The sequence below is a fragment of the Salmo salar genome, chromosome 09, assembly GCF_965601325.2.
Source record: "Salmo salar chromosome 09, fSalSal1, whole genome shotgun sequence".
NCBI lineage: Eukaryota > Metazoa > Chordata > Actinopteri > Salmoniformes > Salmonidae > Salmo > Salmo salar.
The window spans coordinates 156,985,684-157,005,882 of NC_138299.1; the positions used below are offsets into that span (position 1 = coordinate 156,985,684).

A 20,199-nucleotide genomic window follows, 5' to 3' on the forward strand; every position below is an offset into this window, starting at 1 on the left:
CCCACTTTGCCAAAGCACAGCCCCCACACCACTAGAGGGATGTCTCCAACCACCAACTTACCGTCCTAAGACAAGGCCGAGTATAGCCCACATCGATCTCCGCCATGGCACAACCCAAGGGGGGGCGCCAACCCAGACAGGAAGACCACGTCAGTGACTCAACCCACTCAAGTGACGCACCCCTCCCATGGACGGCATGGAAGAACACCAGTAGGCCAGTGACTCAGCCCCTGTAAAAGGGTTAGAGGCAGAGAATCCCAGTGGAAAGAGGGGAACCGGCAAGGCAGAGACAGCAAGGGCGGTTCGTTGCTCCAGCCTTTCCGTTCACCTTCACACTCCTGGGCCAGACTATACTTAATCATAGGACCTACTGAAGAGATAAGTCTTCAGTAAAGACTTAAAGGTTGAGACTGAGTCTGCGTCTCTCACATTGGTAGGCAGACCATTCCATAAAAATGGAGCTCTATAGGAGAAAGCCCTACCTCCAGCCGTTTGCTTAGAAATTCTAGGAACAATTAGGAGGCCTGCGTCTTGTGACCGTAGCGTACGTGTAGGTATGTACGGCAGGACCAAATCGGAAAGATAGGTAGGAGCAAGCCCATGTAATGCTATGTAGGTTAGCAGTAAAACCTTGAAATCAGCCCTTGCCTTAACAGGAAGCCAGTGTAGGGATGCTAGCACTGGAGTAATATGATCAAATTTTTTGGTTCTAGTCAGGATTCTAGCAGCCGTATTTAGCACTAACTGAAGTTTATTTAGTGCTTTATCCGGGTAGCCGGAAAGTAGAGCATTGCAGTAGTCCAGCCTAGAAGTAACAAAAGCATGGATTAATTTTTCTGCGTCATTTTTGGACAGAAAATTTCTGATTTTTGCAATGTTACGTAGATGGAAAAAAGCTGTCCTTGAAACAGTCTTGATATGTTCTTCAAAAGAGAGATCAGGGTCCAGAGTAACGCCGAGGTCCTTCACAGTTTTATTTGAGACGACTGTACAACCGTCCAGATTAATTGTCAGATTCAACAGAAGATCTCTTTGTTTCTTGGGACCTAGAACAAGCATCTCTGTTTTGTCCGAGTTTAAAAGTAGAAAGTTTGCAGCCATCCACTTCTTTATGTCTGAAACACAGGCTTCTAGCGAGGGCAATTTTGGGGCTTCACCATGTTTCATTGAAATGTACAGCTGTGTGTCGTCCGCATAGCAGTGAAATTTAACATTATGTTTTCGAATGACATCCCCAAGAGGTAAAATATATAGTGAAAACAATAGTGGTCCTAAAACGGAACCTTGAGGAACACCGAAATTTACAATTGATTTGTAAGAGGACAAACCATTCACAGAGACAAACTGATATCTTTCCGACAGATAAGATCTAAACCAGGCCAGAACTTGTCCATGTAGACCAATTTGGGTTTCCAATCTCTCCAAAAGAATGTGGTGATCGATGGTATCAAAAGCGGCACTAAGATCTAGGAGCACGAGGACAGATGCAGAGCCTCGGTCTGACGTCATTAAAAGGTCATTTACCACCTTCACAAGTGCAGTCTCAGTGCTATGATGGGGTCTAAAACCAGACTGAAGCGTTTCGTATACATTGTTTGTCTTCAGGAAGGCAGTGAGTTGCTGTGCAACAGCTTTTTCTAAAATTTTTGAGAGGAATGGAAGATTCGATATAGGCCGATAGTTTTTTATAATTTCGGGATCAAGATTCGGCTTTTTCAAGAGAGGCTTTATTACTGCCACTTTTAGTGAGCTTAGTACACATCCGGTGGATAGAGAGCCGTTTATTATGTTCAACATAGGAGGGCCAAGCACAGGAAGCAGCTCTTTCAGTAGTTTAGTTGGAATAGGGTCCAGTATGCAGCTTGAGGGTTTGGAGGGCATGATTATTTTCATCATTGCGTCAAGAGATATAGTACTAAAACACTTTAGTATCTCCCTTGATCCTAGGTCCTGGCAGAGTTGTGCAGACTCAGGACAATGGAGCTTTGGAGGAATACCCAGATTTAAAGAGGAGTCCGTAATTTGCTTTCTAATGATCATGATCTTTTCCTCAAAGAAGTTCATAAATTTATTACTGCTGAAGTGAAAGCCATCCTCCATTTGCGAAGGCTGCTTTTTAGTTAGCTTTGCGACAGTATCAAAAAGAAATTTCGGATTGTTCTTACTTTCCTCAATTAAGTTAGAAAAATAGGATGATCGAGCAGCAGTAAGGGCTCTTCGATACTGCACGGTACTGTCTTTCCAAGCTAGTCGGAAGACTTCCAGTTTGGTGTGGCGCCATTTCCGTTCCAATTTTCTGGAAGCTTGCTTCAGAGCTCGTGTATTTTCTGTATACCAGGGAGCTAGTTTCTTATGACAGATGTTTTTAGTTTTTAGGGGTGCAACTGCATCTAGGGTATTGCGCAAGGTTAAATTGAGTTCCTCGGTTAGGTGGTTAACTGATTTTTGTCCTCTGACGTCCTTGGGTAGGCAGAGGCAGTCTGGAAGGGCATCAAGGAATCTTTGGGTTGTCTGAGAATTTATAGCACGACTTTTAATGCTCCTTGGTTGGGGTCTGAGCAGATTATTTGTTGCAATTGCAAACGTAATAAAATGGTGGTCCGATAGTCCAGGATTATGAGGAAAAACATTAAGATCCACAACATTTATTCCATGGGACAAAACTAGGTCCAGAGTATGACTGTGGCAGTGAGTAGGTCCAGAGACATGTTGGACAAAACCCACTGAGTCGATGATGGCTCCGAAAGCCTTTTGGAGTGGGTCTGTGGACTTTTCCATGTGAATGTTAAAGTCACCAAAAATTTGAATATTATCTGCTATGACTACAAGATCCGATAGGAATTCAGGGAACTCAGTGAGGAACACTGCATATGGCCCAGGAGGCCTATAAACAGTAGCTATAAAAAGTGAGTGAGAAGGCTGCATAGATTTCATGACTAGAAGCTCAAAAGACGAAAACGTCATTGTTGTTTTTTTTTGTAAATTGAAATTTGCTATCGTAAATGTTAGCAACACCTCCGCCTTTGCCGGATGCACGGGGGGTATGGTCACTAATGTAACCAGGGGGTGAGGCCTCATTTAACACAGTAAATTCACTCTCTAGCGCCCTCTGTCTCTCTCTAGCGCCCTCTGTCTCTCTCTAGCGCCCTCTGTCTCTCTCTAGCGCCCTCTGTCTCTCTCTAGCGCCCTCTGTCTCTGTCTAGCGCCCTCTGTCTCTCTCTAGCGCCCTCTGTCTCTCTCTAGCGCCCTCTCTCCCTCTCTAGCGCCCTTTCGCTCTCTCTAGCGCCCTCAGTCTCTCTCTCTCTGCCGCCCTCAGTCTCTCTCTAGCGCCCTCAGTCTCTCTCTAGCGCCCTCAGTCTCTCTCTAGCGCCCTCAGTCTCTCTCTAGCGCCCCCAGTCTCTCTCTAGCGCCCTCTGTCTCTCTCTAGCGCCCTCTCTCTCTCTCTAGCGCCCTCTCTCTCTCTCTAGCGCCCTCTCTCTCTCTCTAGCGCCCTCAGTCTCTCTCTCTCTGCCGCCCTCTATCTCTCTCTGCCGCCCTCAGTCTCTCTCTAGCGCCCTCAGTCTCTCTCTAGCGCCCTCAGTCTCTCTCTAGCGCCCCCAGTCTCTCTCTAGCGCCCCCAGTCTCTCTCTAGCGCCCTCTGTCTCTCTCTCTAGCGCCCTCTGTCTCTCTCTCTAGCGCCCTCTGTCTCTCTCTCTAGCGCCCTCTGTCTCTCTCTCTAGCGCCCTCTGTCTCTCTCTAGCGCCCTCTGTCTCTCTCTAGCGCCCTCTGTCTCTCTCTAGCGCCCTCTGTCTCTCTCTAGCGCCCTCAGTCTCTCTCTAGCGCCCTCAGTCTCTCTCTAGCGCCCTCTGTCTCTCGTGCTCTGTTAGCATAAAAGTGTTGCTCTGAATCCCCAACTTTAATCCAGATATTTTATGTGGTGGTGGCCCCAGTGGGACTCAAACCCACAACCACTTGGCATTGCCATCGCCATGCTCTACCGACTGAGCCACATAGGACCACCTTCTGTTAACAGGCCCCAGTCTACACAAGCCCTTTTGACCTGAGCCTCTAGCTGTGTGTGTGTGTTCAACGTTTACAAGGAGAAGAGAGGATAGAATGGACACATTCACAACGCTAAGGGAGTGAGAGTGGGAGGACATGGAGAGAAGGGGAGCTTGGAGGAAGAGAGGGAGTGTGTGTGTTAATGCTGTGTTCCTGTCCGCCTCCACATCTTCCTGTGTGTGAATTTCTGCCCTGTTAGAGCTGCCCCGGTCAACAGTAAGTGGTCAACAATGGCTCAGCCGAGAAGTGCTGGGTCACACAGAACAGAATCACCGAGTGCTGAAGCACGTAGCGCGTAAAATGACAGAAGAACCTTCCAGAAGGACAACCATCTATGCAGCACTCCACCAATCAGGCCTTTATAGTACAGCGGCCAGACGGAAACCAGTACTCAGTAAAAGGCACATGAGAGCCCTCTTGGACTTTGCCAAAAGACACCAAAAGACTCTCAGACGATGAGAAACAAGATTCTCTCATCTGATAAAGCCAAGATTGAACTCTTTGGCCTGAATGCCTAGCTTCACGTCTGGAGGAAACCTGGCACCACCCCTACGGTGAAGCATGGTGGTGACAGCATCATGCTGTGGGGATGTTTTTCAGCGGCAGGGACTGGGAGACTAGACAGGATCGAGGGGAAGCATGGTGGTGACAGCATCATGCTGTGGGGATGTTTTTCAGCAGCAAGGACTGGGAGACTAGTCAGGATCGAGGGGAAGATGAACGGAGCAAAGTAGACAGAGATCCTTGATGAAAACCTGCTCCTGAGCTCTCAGGACCTCAGACTGGGGCGAAGGTTCACTTTCCAACAGGACAATGACTCTAAGCACACAGCCAAGACAGAGTAGGAGTGGCTTCGGGACGAAGCCAGAACCCGGACTTGAACCCGATCAAACATCTCTGGAAAGACCTGAAAATAGCTGTGCAGCAACGCTCCCCATCCAACCTGACAGAGCTTGAGAGGATCTGCAGAGAAGAATGGGAGCAACAAATACAGGTATGCAAAGCTTGTAGCATCATACCAAAGAAGACTTGAGGCTGTAATTGCTGCCAAAGGTGCTTCAACAAAGTAATGAGTAAAGGATCTGAATACGAATATGTGATATTTCAGTTGAAAAATCTAAAAACCTGTTTTTGTTTTGTCATTGTAGGGTTTTGTGTGTAGATCGATGAGGGGAAAATACAATTTAATACATTTTAGAATAAGGCTGTAACGTAACAAAATGTGGAAGAATTTAAGGGGTCTGAATAGTTTCCGAATGTATTCCTCATTTTTCTAGTATTTATTTTGTTTCCTTCTCTCTGCATTGTTGGGAAGGGCCCGTCAGTAAGCATTTCACCAGTTTCACTGGGGCGGCAGGTAGCCCAGTGGTTAGAGCGTTGGGCCAGGCACCGAAAGGTTACTAGATTGAATCCCCGAGCTGACAAGATAAAAATCTATCATTCTGCCCCTGAACAAGGCAGTTAACCCACTGTTCCTAGGCCATCATTGAAAATAAGAATTTGTTCTTAACTGGCTTGCCAAGTTAAATAAATAGTCTTCACTGGTTGTTTCCAAGTGATTTTTCTTCAGATTTTCCTGTAAGTGTGTGTGCGTTAATACTGTGTCCCTGTCTGTCCCCAGATGCGACCTTACTGAGGTGTCTCCGTTCTCCGGGCTGTTCTTTGGAGGTGACGTCACCATCCAGATGGATCAGGACCAGTAGACCATCGCTGTGGATGACTGGATCGTCTTCCAGTCCCCTGCACTCATCGCTCACCTCGTCAAGATGCACGAACACACACACACACACACACCCACACACACACACACACACACACACACACACACACACACACACACACACACACACACACACACACACACACACACACACACACACACCTGACCGTTTTCCTTCTCCACCTCTGCCTGTAGAATCTGAAGAAGGAGTTGGACTCTCTATTAGAGAAGCCCCGCCCCTTTAGACTGGAGCAACCGCCAATCCAAAGACTGTGCTGTCATCACAGCCATCATAGACCTCATCACCACCCAGGTGAGGCCCAAATCTAAGGCGGCTAACACTAGTTGGGGAACACTGCCCCTAGAGGACATAACGAGTACATCCCTTCTCAACCCAGAGAAGGGCTCCGGCCACAGAGATGGAAAGAGGGCTCAGCTTTGTATCTGTGCCTTAATGGCGTCGATCTCCATTTCAAAGTAGATCTTTTTATGTTTGAAAAAAATTGAATATTGGTGTCTTAAACCAAATCTTGTGTGTCATTCATTTATTGTGGCCACTAGATGGTGGTGATGTAGCTTAATGCCATTTACAAACTAGGCAAACCAATTTAAAGAAGACAATGTTCTCTGATCATTGGCTGATCACTCCCAACCCATAGGAATCCCCACCCAGTTGACTACTTTAAAAATGGTTGAAGCCCTCAATGGCAATGTCCATGAAAAAATAGGTTATTTACAAGTAGAGAGCTCTATACATCTCTATGGTTTAGACACATTGACACGTTTCAATTGAAATCCACCCATGTATGGGCAGGATGGTGTTTGAAGAAATTAAGGACTGGTCTGGACGCTGTCCCCAAACGTTTTAACATCATTCTATAAGCCAACTGGAAAAGGCTGAGCAGCAGATTAATGTATATTTGCATTTATTAGCAACAATATGTTATATAAAAGTTAATCGTAATGAATGCTGTTTTGTTGACATTGCTTGAATATGTTCTCACATTTTGTAAAATAGACTATTTGGCTGACAATGAAAGGCTAGCTGACTAATGGTTCACTTGCCGTTGCTTAAACTTATTGCAGTATGTGGTGAAATTGTAGAGATTCAAGGCCTAGATTCATTCCAATCTACACTAGATCCACATTATAGCGTTTAAAGGTAATCATTTTTAAAGGTAATTTCTAATTGAGGAGATATCGGCAGTGTTTACCTTGAAAGTGATCCCTGCGAACAAAGAAAACATTGCCTTTGAGGTGCAAAGCCAAAAAAAGGGGGCAATCAGATTGGATCCTGACCCGAAGTTAAAGATGTTACGTTTGTAGCAGTTAAACAGATATATTCCAGAATCTAGAACTTTACGAAATTGGCTCCTTATTAAAACATAACAGCCGTGATAAATGTACATCTGTGTTTTCTAACTAAGAAACAGTTGGGACATAAACAGATCAAATCCTACATTAAAGAGATTCTCCGTTACTTTAGTATACTTTTTTAGCCAGTAGTTCTGAAAGTAGTGACCATGAGCCAAAAGTGGTCCTCCAAAAATTGCGTACTACATCATTGCGTCCTCGCTCGGTGTGCGATTCTTGCTAGCTGTCACTCAAATGGCCAGGGGCTGAATGTCATTGGCTGGAAATCAAATTGCTACGGGGCTAGCTCACATGGGGTAAAATGGCACATCTTCCAGAGATGTCGCTTTAAAATTATGGATTTCGTGGCTAATTGAGGTAAAACAGTATTTCTGCTCAGATAATGAATGTATGAACTACACATTGACACATCCAGCCCAAAGAGGAAGATTTAAACAACACTTACTAAATACCAGAGCCTGTCTTTAATAGAATCAATTTGTGCTGTTAGATCTGGAGCACTGTGAGAATTATGCATCCACCTTCAAAACAGCTTCACTTAAATTAAAACCTATACACTCTCTCTTCTCGGTCTGTTCTCTGGTCCCCAGCCATAACAGTTGTCTGTTCCCTGGTCCCCAGCCATAACAGTTGTCTGTTCCCTGGTCCCCAGCCATAACAGTTGTCTGTTCCCTGGTCCCCAGCCATAACAGTTGTCTGTTCCCCGGTCCCCAGCCATAACAGTTGTCTGTTCCCCGGTCCCCAGCCATAACAGTTGTCTGTTCCCCGGTCCCCAGCCATAACAGGTGTCTGTTCCCCGGTCCCCAGCCATAACAGGTGTCTGTTCCCTGGTCCCCAGCCATAACAGTTGTCTGTTCCCTGGTCCCCAGCCATAACAGTTGTCTGTTCCCCGGTCCCCAGCCATAACAGTTGTCTGTTCCCCGGTCCCCAGCCATAACAGTTGTCTGTTCCCCGGTCCCCAGCCATAACAGTTGTCTGTTCCCCGGTCCCCAGCCATAACAGTTGTCTGTTCCCTGGTCCCCAGCCATAACAGGTGTCTGTTCCCTGGTCCCCAGCCATAACAGTTGTCTGTTCCCCGGTCCCCAGCCATAACAGGTGTCTGTTCCCTGGTCCCCAGCCATAACAGGTGTCTGTTCCCTGGTCCCCTAAATTCACAGAGCGATTCTTCAAAGATACATCAGCATTCTGAAAGAAAACAACAGATCGCAAATATGCCAAGGGACTTTTATTAAAAAGAAATATATACTGAACAAGAGTAAATGCAACAATTAACAATTTTACTGAGTTACAGTTCATATCAGGAAATCATTCAACTGAAATAAATGTATTAGGCTCTAATCTATGGATTTCACGGGGAGCCGGGCTCAGCCAATCAGAATGAGTTTTTTTCCCCACAAAAGGGCTTTATTACAGACAGAAATACTGCTCAGTTTCATCAGCTGTCCGGGTGGCAGGTCTCAGAAGATCCCACAGGTGAAGAAGCCAGATGTGGCGGTCCTGGGCTGGCGTGGTTACAAGTGGTCGTACTTGTATCCACGCCAGCCCAGGACCACCACATCTGGCTTCTTCACCTGTGGGATCTTCTGAGACCTGCCACCCGGACAGCTGATGAAACTGAGCAGTATTTCTGTCTGTAATAAAGCCCTTTTGCAGGGAAAAGCTCATGGACGTACTGCCAAATTCTCTAAAATGACGTTGGAAACGGTAGAGAAATGAACATCACATTCTGTGGCAACAGCTCTGGTGGACATTCCTGCAGTCAGCATGTCAATTGCACACTACCTCAAAACTTGAGACATCTGTGGCATTGTGTTCTGTGACAAAACTGCACATTCAATAGTGGCCTTTTATTGTCCCCAGCACAAGGTGCACCTGTGTAATGATCATGCTGTTTAATCAGCTTCTTGATATGTCACACCTGTCAGGTGGATGGATTATCTTGACCAAAGAGAAATGCTCACTAACAGGGATGTAAACACATTTGAGCAAAATAAGCTTTTTGTACATATGGAAAATTTCTAGGATCTTTTATTTCAGCTCATGAAACATGGGACCAACACTTTAAATGTTGCGTTCACATTTAAGTTAAGTATAGATTAAAAGGGCCTCCCGAGTGACGCAGTAGTCGAAGGCAGTGCATCACAGTGCTAGCTGTGCCACTAGAGATTCTGGGTTCGAGTCCAGGCTCTGTCGTAGCCGGCCGCGACCGGGAGACACATAGGGCGACGCACAATTGGCCCAGCGTCGTCCGGGTTAGGGGAGGGTTTGGCCGGCAGGGATGTCCTTTTCCCATCGCGCACTAGCGACTCCTGTGGCGGGCCCGGGCGCAGTGCACTCTGACACCGTCACCAGGTGTACGGTGTTTCCTCTGACACATTGGTGCAGCTGGCTTCTGGGTTAAGTGGGCAATGTGTCATGAAGCAGTGCGGCTTGGTTGGGTTGTGTTTCGGAGGACACACGGCTCTCGACCTTCGCCTCTCCCGAGTCCGTACGGGAGTTGCAGCGATGAGACAATTGGATACCACGAAATTGGGGAGAAAACGACAAAAAAAACCTACAAAAGTTGATTAAATATCTGAAGGCTTCATCATCTACAATATAAATCTATAGCCGTGGATTACATGCATGTTTAAACAGAGGTTGCTATTAGTTACATATTTACATGAATGATGAACATTGGTTAAATGCATGTTGTATCAGTTTTTCCCTGAGTGCAAAGCTTTTTGTCTGGGTCAAACCACATGGAGAGAGAGTAGTGGTCTGGTCTGCTGAACGGTGTTACAACAGGAAGCTGATCAGGCCATTACTTGTTTCCTTCAGCGATGTGAGACAACATTACACACAACATTACACACAACATTACACACTTAAGAGATGAACCATGCTGGACAATCACAGCTGGCTTTTCCAGTTTTAGAACCGACAGCGTCACACCATTTCATTTTCTCTCCTGACGCACGTCACTGAAATCATGAGGGTATTTTTAAAAACGTCCATCTCTGGCATCACTGGGCTTAATCACACCGAGTGGCAGACTGACGGAGGTCTGTGGGATGGAAATGGTTCTATTTATGTAAAGTGACATTAAGCTAGAGACAAAGTGCCCAATTACAGATCAACTGTATTGTGTACCTCTGAAAGGACTGCGTAGGACTATATGGGTCAGTTGAACAAAGCTTTACCAGAGACCAAGGTGGAGATACTCCCATATTGCTAATACCTGTCTAATAGTTTTAGGCATCTAAAATGGTCACAGGTAGGGAGTAGGGTTTGGGAATCGGGAGTAGGGTTTGGGAATCGGGAGTAGGGTTTGGGAATCTGGAGTAGGGTTTGGGAATCTGGAGTAGGGTTTGGGAATCTGGAGTAGGGTTTGGGAATCGGGAGTAGGGTTTGGGAATCGGGAGTAGGGTTTGGGAATCGGGAGTAGGGTTTGGGAATCGGGTTTGGGAATTGGGAGTAGGCATGATGGTGGGAGTTTCTTTTTGCCTTTGTAGGCCATCATAACATTCAGCCTCACTATACTGTAACCTTCTAACCAGAGGGAAGTGTGGAAACTGGACCGTTCAGTCCACCATTTTGGCTCCTTACTGTACATTCAGCCTCTTCAGCAGTCACACAGCCTCCTACTAACCACACAGGGATGTGTTATTTGGTCATTTTGAAACATTTGTCACATTCAGTTACATTACAAAAGGCCTCCCAGCTGCACACACAGATAAGTTGGAAGTATAGTGCCATTTGTGTATCTTTACAATGAGCCTCTTCCCCATCAGTCTCCTCACACACTATAGCCTGACCACAGAGCAGAGGTGAAACTGAACTGGACCCAGGACAACCAGGCACTTTAAAAAGCATGACAATTAAAACAAATGTATATACAGATCAACAACAGTTGTTTTGTTCATATAAATTGTTAGTTACTATGTAGTAGAGAGGGTAAGTTTCATTCATGGAAACTCCTGGGGAGTCTTTCAGAAGGAAATAGTTGATCAAATGAATCCGTGTCCTATTAGTTTTAATGCGCCGTCCTACTATAGGTGTCCACTCTGTATGTGGCAGTTTTAAACTTTGACCCCAGCATGTCATGTGTCTGTCCAAGGGGGATGTCCTTCGGTTGGCCAGTCTCCCATCAGTGGGAGGAATCAGAGTATTGTTGACAGGACATAGGGTTACATTTCCTTACGATATAGAGTGGTAGAAGGCAGAGAACGTTACACTGCAGGGGTAACAATCAAAAAGCCATTCTAATAGATGCAGTCAAGGATCACACATACATTTATCTGTTGACCCACAGAGAGATTATATTGGTGCATTTAGTGTCAGTCGGCTCTCTCATTGGTTGATAGTGCTTGAAGGCAGCTCATTTGTGTATTCAGTCGCTGGTGGAAAGAGCTCACACATCGCTCTGTTGACCAAAGACTTTTAAATTGGTGTATTTAGCGAAGGTCCGCTCAACGTTCGGAAAAAGACCGTCGTTGGCATAAGGTTCACTCATTGGTCTGTCTGAGAACAGGCAGGTAGCTCACTTGTGTAATTAGTGGGTGGAGCCTGCAGTTCCAGATCACACATTGGTCTCCAGCCCCTGGAGGCGGTCCATCCTCTGCATGTTGCGCTCAATAGTGGCCTGGCACGTGATTGGTTCAGCACATTCTGACAGGAACCAACCCCTCTCGCCATCACGGAGTCGCTCGCCCTCATACCAGCCTGAAAGAGAGACACACACCACTCTATAATCATTAATTTATCCTTCAGAAAATCACTTCACAGGGCTCAAGGAAATAGTTTCCTGTTCAAAGCAGGAAGTGAGCACTAAGCTAGCTCTTGAACTCTTAAAATGCATCCGTTTGATGTACTATTCTGTCTGTTCTAGAAAGCCCTTTCACATGAGATGGTTGCCATGGAGACACAAAGGTAAATTACCTTTAACCTTAAGTGTGTGACTGTGTGCACATCAACATTACACAGATGCATCTCTCAATGATTTTCCAGGGAGAATAGAAACAAGGAGAAAAAAACGAGCGAGAGACCAATAAGAGGGGGTGGAAAGAGGAACGACAGAGAGAGAGGCAGGCAGAGAGGCAGGCAGAGAGAGACACAGAGAGAGGCAGGCAGAGAGAGAGAGGAGAGAGAGGGAGGCAGGCAGAGAGAGACAGGCAGGCAGAGAGAGAGAGGCAGGCAGAGAGGCAGAGAGAGACACAGAGAGAGGCAGGCAGAGAGAGAGAGGCAGGCAGAGAGAGAGAGACACAAAGAGACACAGAAAAAGAGGCAGAGAGAGAGAGGCAGAGAGAGAAAGGCAGAGAGAGAGACGCAGAGAGAGAGGCAGAGAGAGAGAGAGGCAGAGAGAGAGAGAGGCAGAGAGAGAGAGAGAAGCAGACAGATGGAGAGATGAGAGTAACAGTGTAACGTACCATCCTCCACAGTCTGTGCCACCAGGACCACGTCAGCCACCTGCAGTGACAGCTCATCAGGCTGCTTGGCTGTGTACGTCCTCGTCACCACCACCTGCATGGCATCTGGGACAACACAAACACAACACAGAGTTTACACTCTAACCCTGGGACAACACAAACATAACACAGAGTTAATCTCTGGGACAATACAGACACAACACAGAGTTAAACTCTAGGACAACACAAACACAACACAGAGTTAAACTCTGGGACAATACAGACACAGAGTTTACACTCTAACCCTAGGACAACACAACACAGAGTTAAACTAACTCTGGGACAATACAAACATAACAGAGTTTACATTTTAAGTCTGGGACAACACAAACACAACACAGAGTTTAAACTCTAACCCTGGACAACACAGTTTACCCTTCAGTCCTGGCTTTTTAAGTAACTAACTAGTTCCAAAAGTTATAATACTTGTATTTGATCCGTAGCAGTGTTTTTTGTTTTGTTTATTAAGTTCTATAGAAAAGCCCTGAAAATGTTATGACTCATGTGTTTACTACCAAATGCACAAGAACTGATTAATCATTCAACCAGTTAAACAGGTTGTACCTCCTAATGCTTTACTGCAGACAAATTACAATCTGGACCTGGAAACCAGTTCACTGCTGATTTTCATTCTTCCTCTCTAATTAGTAGTTCGGGATTTTAGCAATTGACTTGCAAAACTACCTCTAACTTCCTTCATACTGGACACAGAGACATAACAAATTCCCACAGTATCGCTTTAAGGACTGATTTAGACAGAAAAGCAGCAGTACTCCAGACCTACAGCTTGGATTTGAATACTCCTGTCCGAATGTAGACTCCCTCAGACAGGGAGACTGTTCAACAACTTCACCACTAGGTGGTGCTGTGGGACTACATGTGACCAGTCAATTTTTATTTAACCTTTATTTAACTAGGCAAGTCAGTTACAAACAAATTCTTATTTACAATGACAGCCTAGGAACAGTGGGTTAACTGCCTTGTTCAGGGGCAGAACAACAGATTTTTACCTTGTCAGTTCGGGGATTCGATCTTGCAACCTTTCGGTAACTAGTCCAACGCTCTAACCACTAGGATACACTCTAACCACTAGACTACCTGCCGCCCCAGGTTGGATAGTACTGTCTGAATGTAGGTAGGTGTGTGTGTGGTGTTGAACTCACTGGTCCGGTCTTGGTTCTTCTCGTCATTGCTGCTCTGGCCCAGAGCAGTGATCCAGCGAGCACGCTCATTCCTGTTGGACAGACAACCATCATTTTTCAATACTTTGTCTTACTTGTTAGTGAGTCATTCGCCATAACAATATACATGTTCGTGTGGCCAGGAAAAAACACAACTTCATTTCAGTTTTACTTTCCTTTTTTCACCATCGCTGATATTGTCAACCCAGGGGCCTGCTTTAACGTATGGAATCAGTCGATCCATTTGACCTTTACACTTTAGCCATTAAGCAGACGCTTCTTTTTCAGAGCGACATCGGATACAATCCAGAGGACAAGCAGCATCGCACACAACAACCTCACAGCATCGCACACAACAACCTCACAGCATCGCACACAACAACCTCACAGCATCGCACACAACAACCTCACAGCATCGCACACAACAACCTCACAGCATCGCACACAACAACCTCACAGCATCGCACACAACAACCTCACAGCATCACACAACAACCTCACAGCATCACACAACAACCTCACAGCATCGCACACAACAACCTCACAGCATCGCACACAACAACCTCACAGCATCACACACAACAACCTCACAGCATCACACACAACAACCTCACAGCATCGCACACAACAACCTCACAGCATCGCACACAACAACCTCACAGCATCGCACACAACAACCTCACAGCATCGCACACAACAACCTCACAGCATCGCACACAACAACCTCACAGCATCACACAACAACCTCACAGCATCACACAACAACCTCACAGCATCGCACACAACAACCTCACAGCATCGCACACAACAACCTCACAGCATCGCACACAACAACCTCACAGCATCACACACAACAACCTCACAGCATCACACACAACAACCTCACAGCATCACACAACAACCTCACAGCATCACACAACTACCTCACAGCATAACACAACAACCTCACAGCATCGCACACAACAACCTCACAGCATCGCACACAACAACCTCACAGCATCGCACACAACAACCTCACAGCATCACACAACAACCTCACAGCATCACACAACTACCTCACAGCATAACACAACAACCTCACAGCATCGCACACAACAACCTCACAGCATCGCACACAACAACCTCACAGCATCGCACACAACAACCTCACAGCATCGCACACAACAACCTCACAGCATCGCACAACAACCTCACAGCATCGCACACAACAACCTCACAGCATCACACACAACAACCTCACAGCATCACACACAACAACCTCACAGCATCACACAACAACCTCACAGCATCGCACACAACAACCTCACAGTATCGCACACAACAACCTCACAGCATCGCACACAACAACCTCACAGCATCGCACACAACAACCTCACAGTATCGCACACAACAACCTCACAGCATCGCACACAACAACCTCACAGCATCGCACACAACAACCTCACAGCATCGCACACAACAACCTCACAGCATCGCACACAACAACCTCACAGCATCGCACACAACAACCTCACAGCATCGCACACAACAACCTCACAGCATCGCACACAACAACCTCACAGCATCACACACAACAACCTCACAGCATCACACACAACAACCTCACAGCATCGCACACAACAACAAAAACCTCACAGCATCGCACACAACAACCACACAGCATCGCACACAACAACAATAACCTCACAGCATCGCACACAACAACAATAACCTCACAGCATCGCACACAACAACAATAACCTCACAGCATCGCACACAACAACCACACAGCATCGCACACAACAACAATAACCTCACAGCATCGCACACAACAACAATAACCTCACAGCATCGCACACAACAACCTCACAGCATCGCACACAACAACCACACAGCATCGCACACAACAACAATAACCTCACAGCATCACACACAACAACCTCACAGCATCACACAACAACCTCACAGCATCACACAACTACCTCACAGCATAACACAACAACCTCACAGCATCGCACACAACAACCTCACAGCATCGCACACAACAACCTCACAGCATCGCACACAACAACCTCACAGCATCACACAACAACCTCACAGCATCACACAACTACCTCACAGCATAACACAACAACCTCACAGCATCGCACACAACAACCTCACAGCATCGCACACAACAACCTCACAGCATCGCACACAACAACCTCACAGCATCGCACACAACAACCTCACAGCATCGCACAACAACCTCACAGCATCGCACACAACAACCTCACAGCATCACACACAACAACCTCACAGCATCACACAACAACCTCACAGCATCACACAACAACCTCACAGCATCGCACACAACAACCTCACAGTATCGCACACAACAACCTCACAGCATCGCACACAACAACCTCACAGCATCGCACACAACAACCTCACAGTATCGCACACAACAACCTCACAGCATCGCACACAACAACCTCACAGCATCGCACACAACAACCTCACAGCATCGCACACAACAACCTCACAGCATCGCACACAACAACCTCACAGCATCGCACACAACAACCTCACAGCATCGCACACAACAACCTCACAGCATCGCACACAACAACCTCACAGCATCACACACAACAACCTCACAGCATCACACACAACAACCTCACAGCATCGCACACAACAACAAAAACCTCACAGCATCGCACACAACAACCACACAGCATCGCACACAACAACAATAACCTCACAGCATCGCACACAACAACAATAACCTCACAGCATCGCACACAACAACAATAACCTCACAGCATCGCACACAACAACCACACAGCATCGCACACAACAACAATAACCTCACAGCATCGCACACAACAACAATAACCTCACAGCATCGCACACAACAACCTCACAGCATCGCACACAACAACCACACAGCATCGCACACAACAACAATAACCTCACAGCATCGCACACAACAACCTCACAGCATCGCACACAACAACCTCACAGCATCACACACAACAACCTCACAGCATCACACACAACAACCTCACAGCATCGCACACAACAACAAAAACCTCACAGCATCGCACACAACAACCACACAGCATCGCACACAACAACAATAACCTCACAGCATCGCACACAACAACAATAACCTCACAGCATCGCACACAACAACAATAACCTCACAGCATCGCACACAACAACCACACAGCATCGCACACAACAACAATAACCTCACAGCATCGCACACAACAACAATAACCTCACAGCATCGCACACAACAACCTCACAGCATCGCACACAACAACCACACAGCATCGCACACAACAACAATAACCTCACAGCATCGCACACAACAACAATAACCTCACAGCATCGCACACAACAACCTCACAGCATCGCACACAACAACCTCACAGCATCGCACACAACAACCTCACAGCATCGCACACAACAACCTCACAGCATCGCACACAACAACAAAAACCTCACAGCATCGCAGACAACAACCACACAGCATCGCACACAACAACAATAACCTCACAGCATCACACACAACAACAATAACCTCACAGCATCGCACACAACAACCTCACAGCATCAGCTCCTCTTCTTCCCATGTCCCTCTCCATCTCTCACCCCACCCGCCACTCTCCTCCTCTCCCCGCCCCTCCCCTCCTCTCCTCCTCTCCCCTCCCCCTCCTCTCCCCTTCCCTCTTCTCCTCTCATCCTCCCCCTGCCCATCTCCTCCTCTCATCCTCCCCCTCCTCTCCTCTCCTCCTCTCATCCTCCCCCTCTCCTCTCCCTCCCCGTTTCCTCCTCTCCTCTCCCCTTCCCTCTACTCCTCTCATCCTCCCCCTGCCCCTCTCCTCCTAAATTTACATTTTTTACATTTTAGTCATTTCCCCTTCCCTCTACTCCTCTCCCCTTCCCTCTACTCCTCTCCCCCCGCCCCTCTCCTTAGGTCTTTTGTTTCTGATTCAATCGACTTAAAATAAGAGGCTTGACCAACAGTCAGTCAGTCAGTCAGTCAGTCATACAACACACACTAGACCACAGCTGTATTAGTCCATAAAGGGAGAAATGTGCATGTTCTGTCATCCTGTGAGCTCTCACCCCCCTCATCCCCTCCCAGTGCTCAACCCTGAGAGAGAGGGAGAACAGAGGAGTTTTGATTCAGTTGAACAGGGACAGAACAGTCTCTGGTGAATGGAAGGAGGGACACAGGTCAGGTTTCACCAGGTAACTCTACCTGCCACCTCACCTGCACACACCAAAGGAGAGAGGAAGATTTAGAGAAAGAGAGAGGGGGTGGTCAGAGAAAAAGAGAGACATAAAGAAAGAAACAGGTAGAATATAGTGATTTATAGAGGACTGAGCTAGATTGACGGATGGAGAGAGAAAAAGAAAGAAAGCCTGGGTGGAAAGGGAATGAAAACATAGCGAGAGGGGATAGAGGGGGTGGCAGTTTCTGTCTCACCCCCACCGTGGACAGCCAGCCAGGACCAGTCTCTGTCTCACCCCCACCGTGGACAGCCAGCCAGGACCCGTCTCTGTCTCACCCCCACTGTGGACAGCCAGCCAGGACCAAGAGACTCAGAGGCTGCGGCACAAAGTGCACCCTATTCCCTATATAGTGTGTTCATTTTGACCCCAAAGGACTCTGGTCAAATGTAGTGCTGTACAAATGACCTCGAATAACCTGTACCCCTGTATATAGTCTCATTACTAACCTGTACCCCTGTATATAGTCTCATTACTAACCTGTACCCCCTGTATATAGCCTCATTACTAACCTGTACCCCTGTATATAGTCTCATTACTAACCTGTACCCCCTGTATATAGCCTCATTACTAACCTGTACCCCCTGTATATAGCCTCATTACTAACCTGTACCCCCTGTATATAGCCTCATTACTAACCTGTACCCCTGTATATAGTCTCATTACTAACCTGTACCCCTATATATAGTCTCATTACTAACCTGTACCCCTGTATATAGTCTCATTACTAACCTGTACCCCTGTATATAGTCTCATTACTAACCTGTACCCCCTGTATATAGTCTCATTACTAACCTGTACCCCCTGTATATAGTCTCATTACTAACCTGTACCCCTGTATATAGTCTCATTACTAACCTGTACCCCCTGTATATAGCCTCCTTACTAACCTGTACCCCTGTATATAGTCTCATTACTAACCTGTACCCCTGTATATAGTCTCATTACTAAACTGTACCCCCTGTATATAGTCTCATTACTAACCTGTACCCCCTGTATATAGTCTCATTACTAACCTGTACCCCCTGTATATAGCCTCATTACTAACCTGTACCCCCTGTATATAGTCTCATTACTAACCTGTACCCCTGTATATAGCCTCATTACTAACCTGTACTCCCTGTATATAGTCTCATTACTACCTGTACCCCCTGTATATAGCCTCATTACTAACCTGTACCCCCTGTATATAGCCTCATTACTAACCTGTACCCCCTGTATATAGCCTCATTACTAACCTGTACCCCCTGTATATAGCCTCATTACTAACCTGTACCCCTGTATATAGTCTCATTACTAACCTGTACCCCTGTATATAGTCTCATTACTAACCTGTACCCCCTGTATATAGTCTCATTACTAACCTGTACCCCCTGTATATAGCCTCATTACTAACCTGTACCCCCTGTATATAGCCTCATTACTAACCTGTACCCCCTGTATATAGTCTCATTACTAACCTGTACCCCTGTATATAGCCTCATTACTAACCTGTACCCCCTGTATATAGTCTCATTACTACCTGTACCCCCTGTATATAGCCTCATTACTAACCTGTACCCCCTGTATATAGTCTCATTACTAACCTGTACCCCTGTATATAGCCTCATTACTAACCTGTACCCCCTGTATATAGTCTCATTACTAACCTGTACCCCTGTATATAGTCTCATTACTAACCTGTACCCCCTGTATATAGTCTCATTACTAACCTGTACCCCCTGTATATAGCCTCATTACTAACCTGTACCCCCTGTATATAGTCTCATTACTAACCTGTACCCCTGTATATTGCCTCATTACTAACCTGTACCCCCTGTATATAGTCTCATTACTAACCTGTACCCCCTGTATATAGTCTCATTACTAACCTGTACCCCTGTATATAGCCTCATTACTAACCTGTACCCCCTGTATATAGTCTCATTACTAACCTGTACCCCTGTATATAGCCTCATTACTAACCTGTACCCCCTGTATATAGCCTCATTACTAACCTGTACCCCTGTATATAGTCTCATTACTAACCTGTACCCCCTGTATATAGTCTCATTACTAACCTGTACCCCTGTATATAGCCTCATTACTGACCTGTACCCCCTGTATATAGTCTCATTACTAACCTGTACCCCTGTATATAGTCTCATTACTAACCTGTACCCCTGTATAT

General features: G+C 46.4%; 1 protein-coding gene across 1 annotated transcript in view; it reads right to left on the reverse strand.

Annotated features, from left to right (window-relative positions):
- Positions 1-8,345: 8,345 nt before the first annotated feature.
- LOC106613293 (rho guanine nucleotide exchange factor 26) overlaps positions 8,346-20,199 on the reverse strand; it is an 82,382-nt gene continuing 70,528 nt past the window's right edge. Inside the window, exons 13-15 of the mRNA XM_014215381.3 lie at positions 13,746-13,816; positions 12,544-12,648; positions 8,346-11,839 (exon numbers count right to left, since the gene is read on the reverse strand). Of these exons, the coding sequence (XP_014070856.3) occupies positions 11,697-11,839; positions 12,544-12,648; positions 13,746-13,816 (319 nt within the window). The 3' untranslated portion in view covers positions 8,346-11,696. The remainder of the gene's footprint in view (positions 11,840-12,543; positions 12,649-13,745; positions 13,817-20,199) is intronic.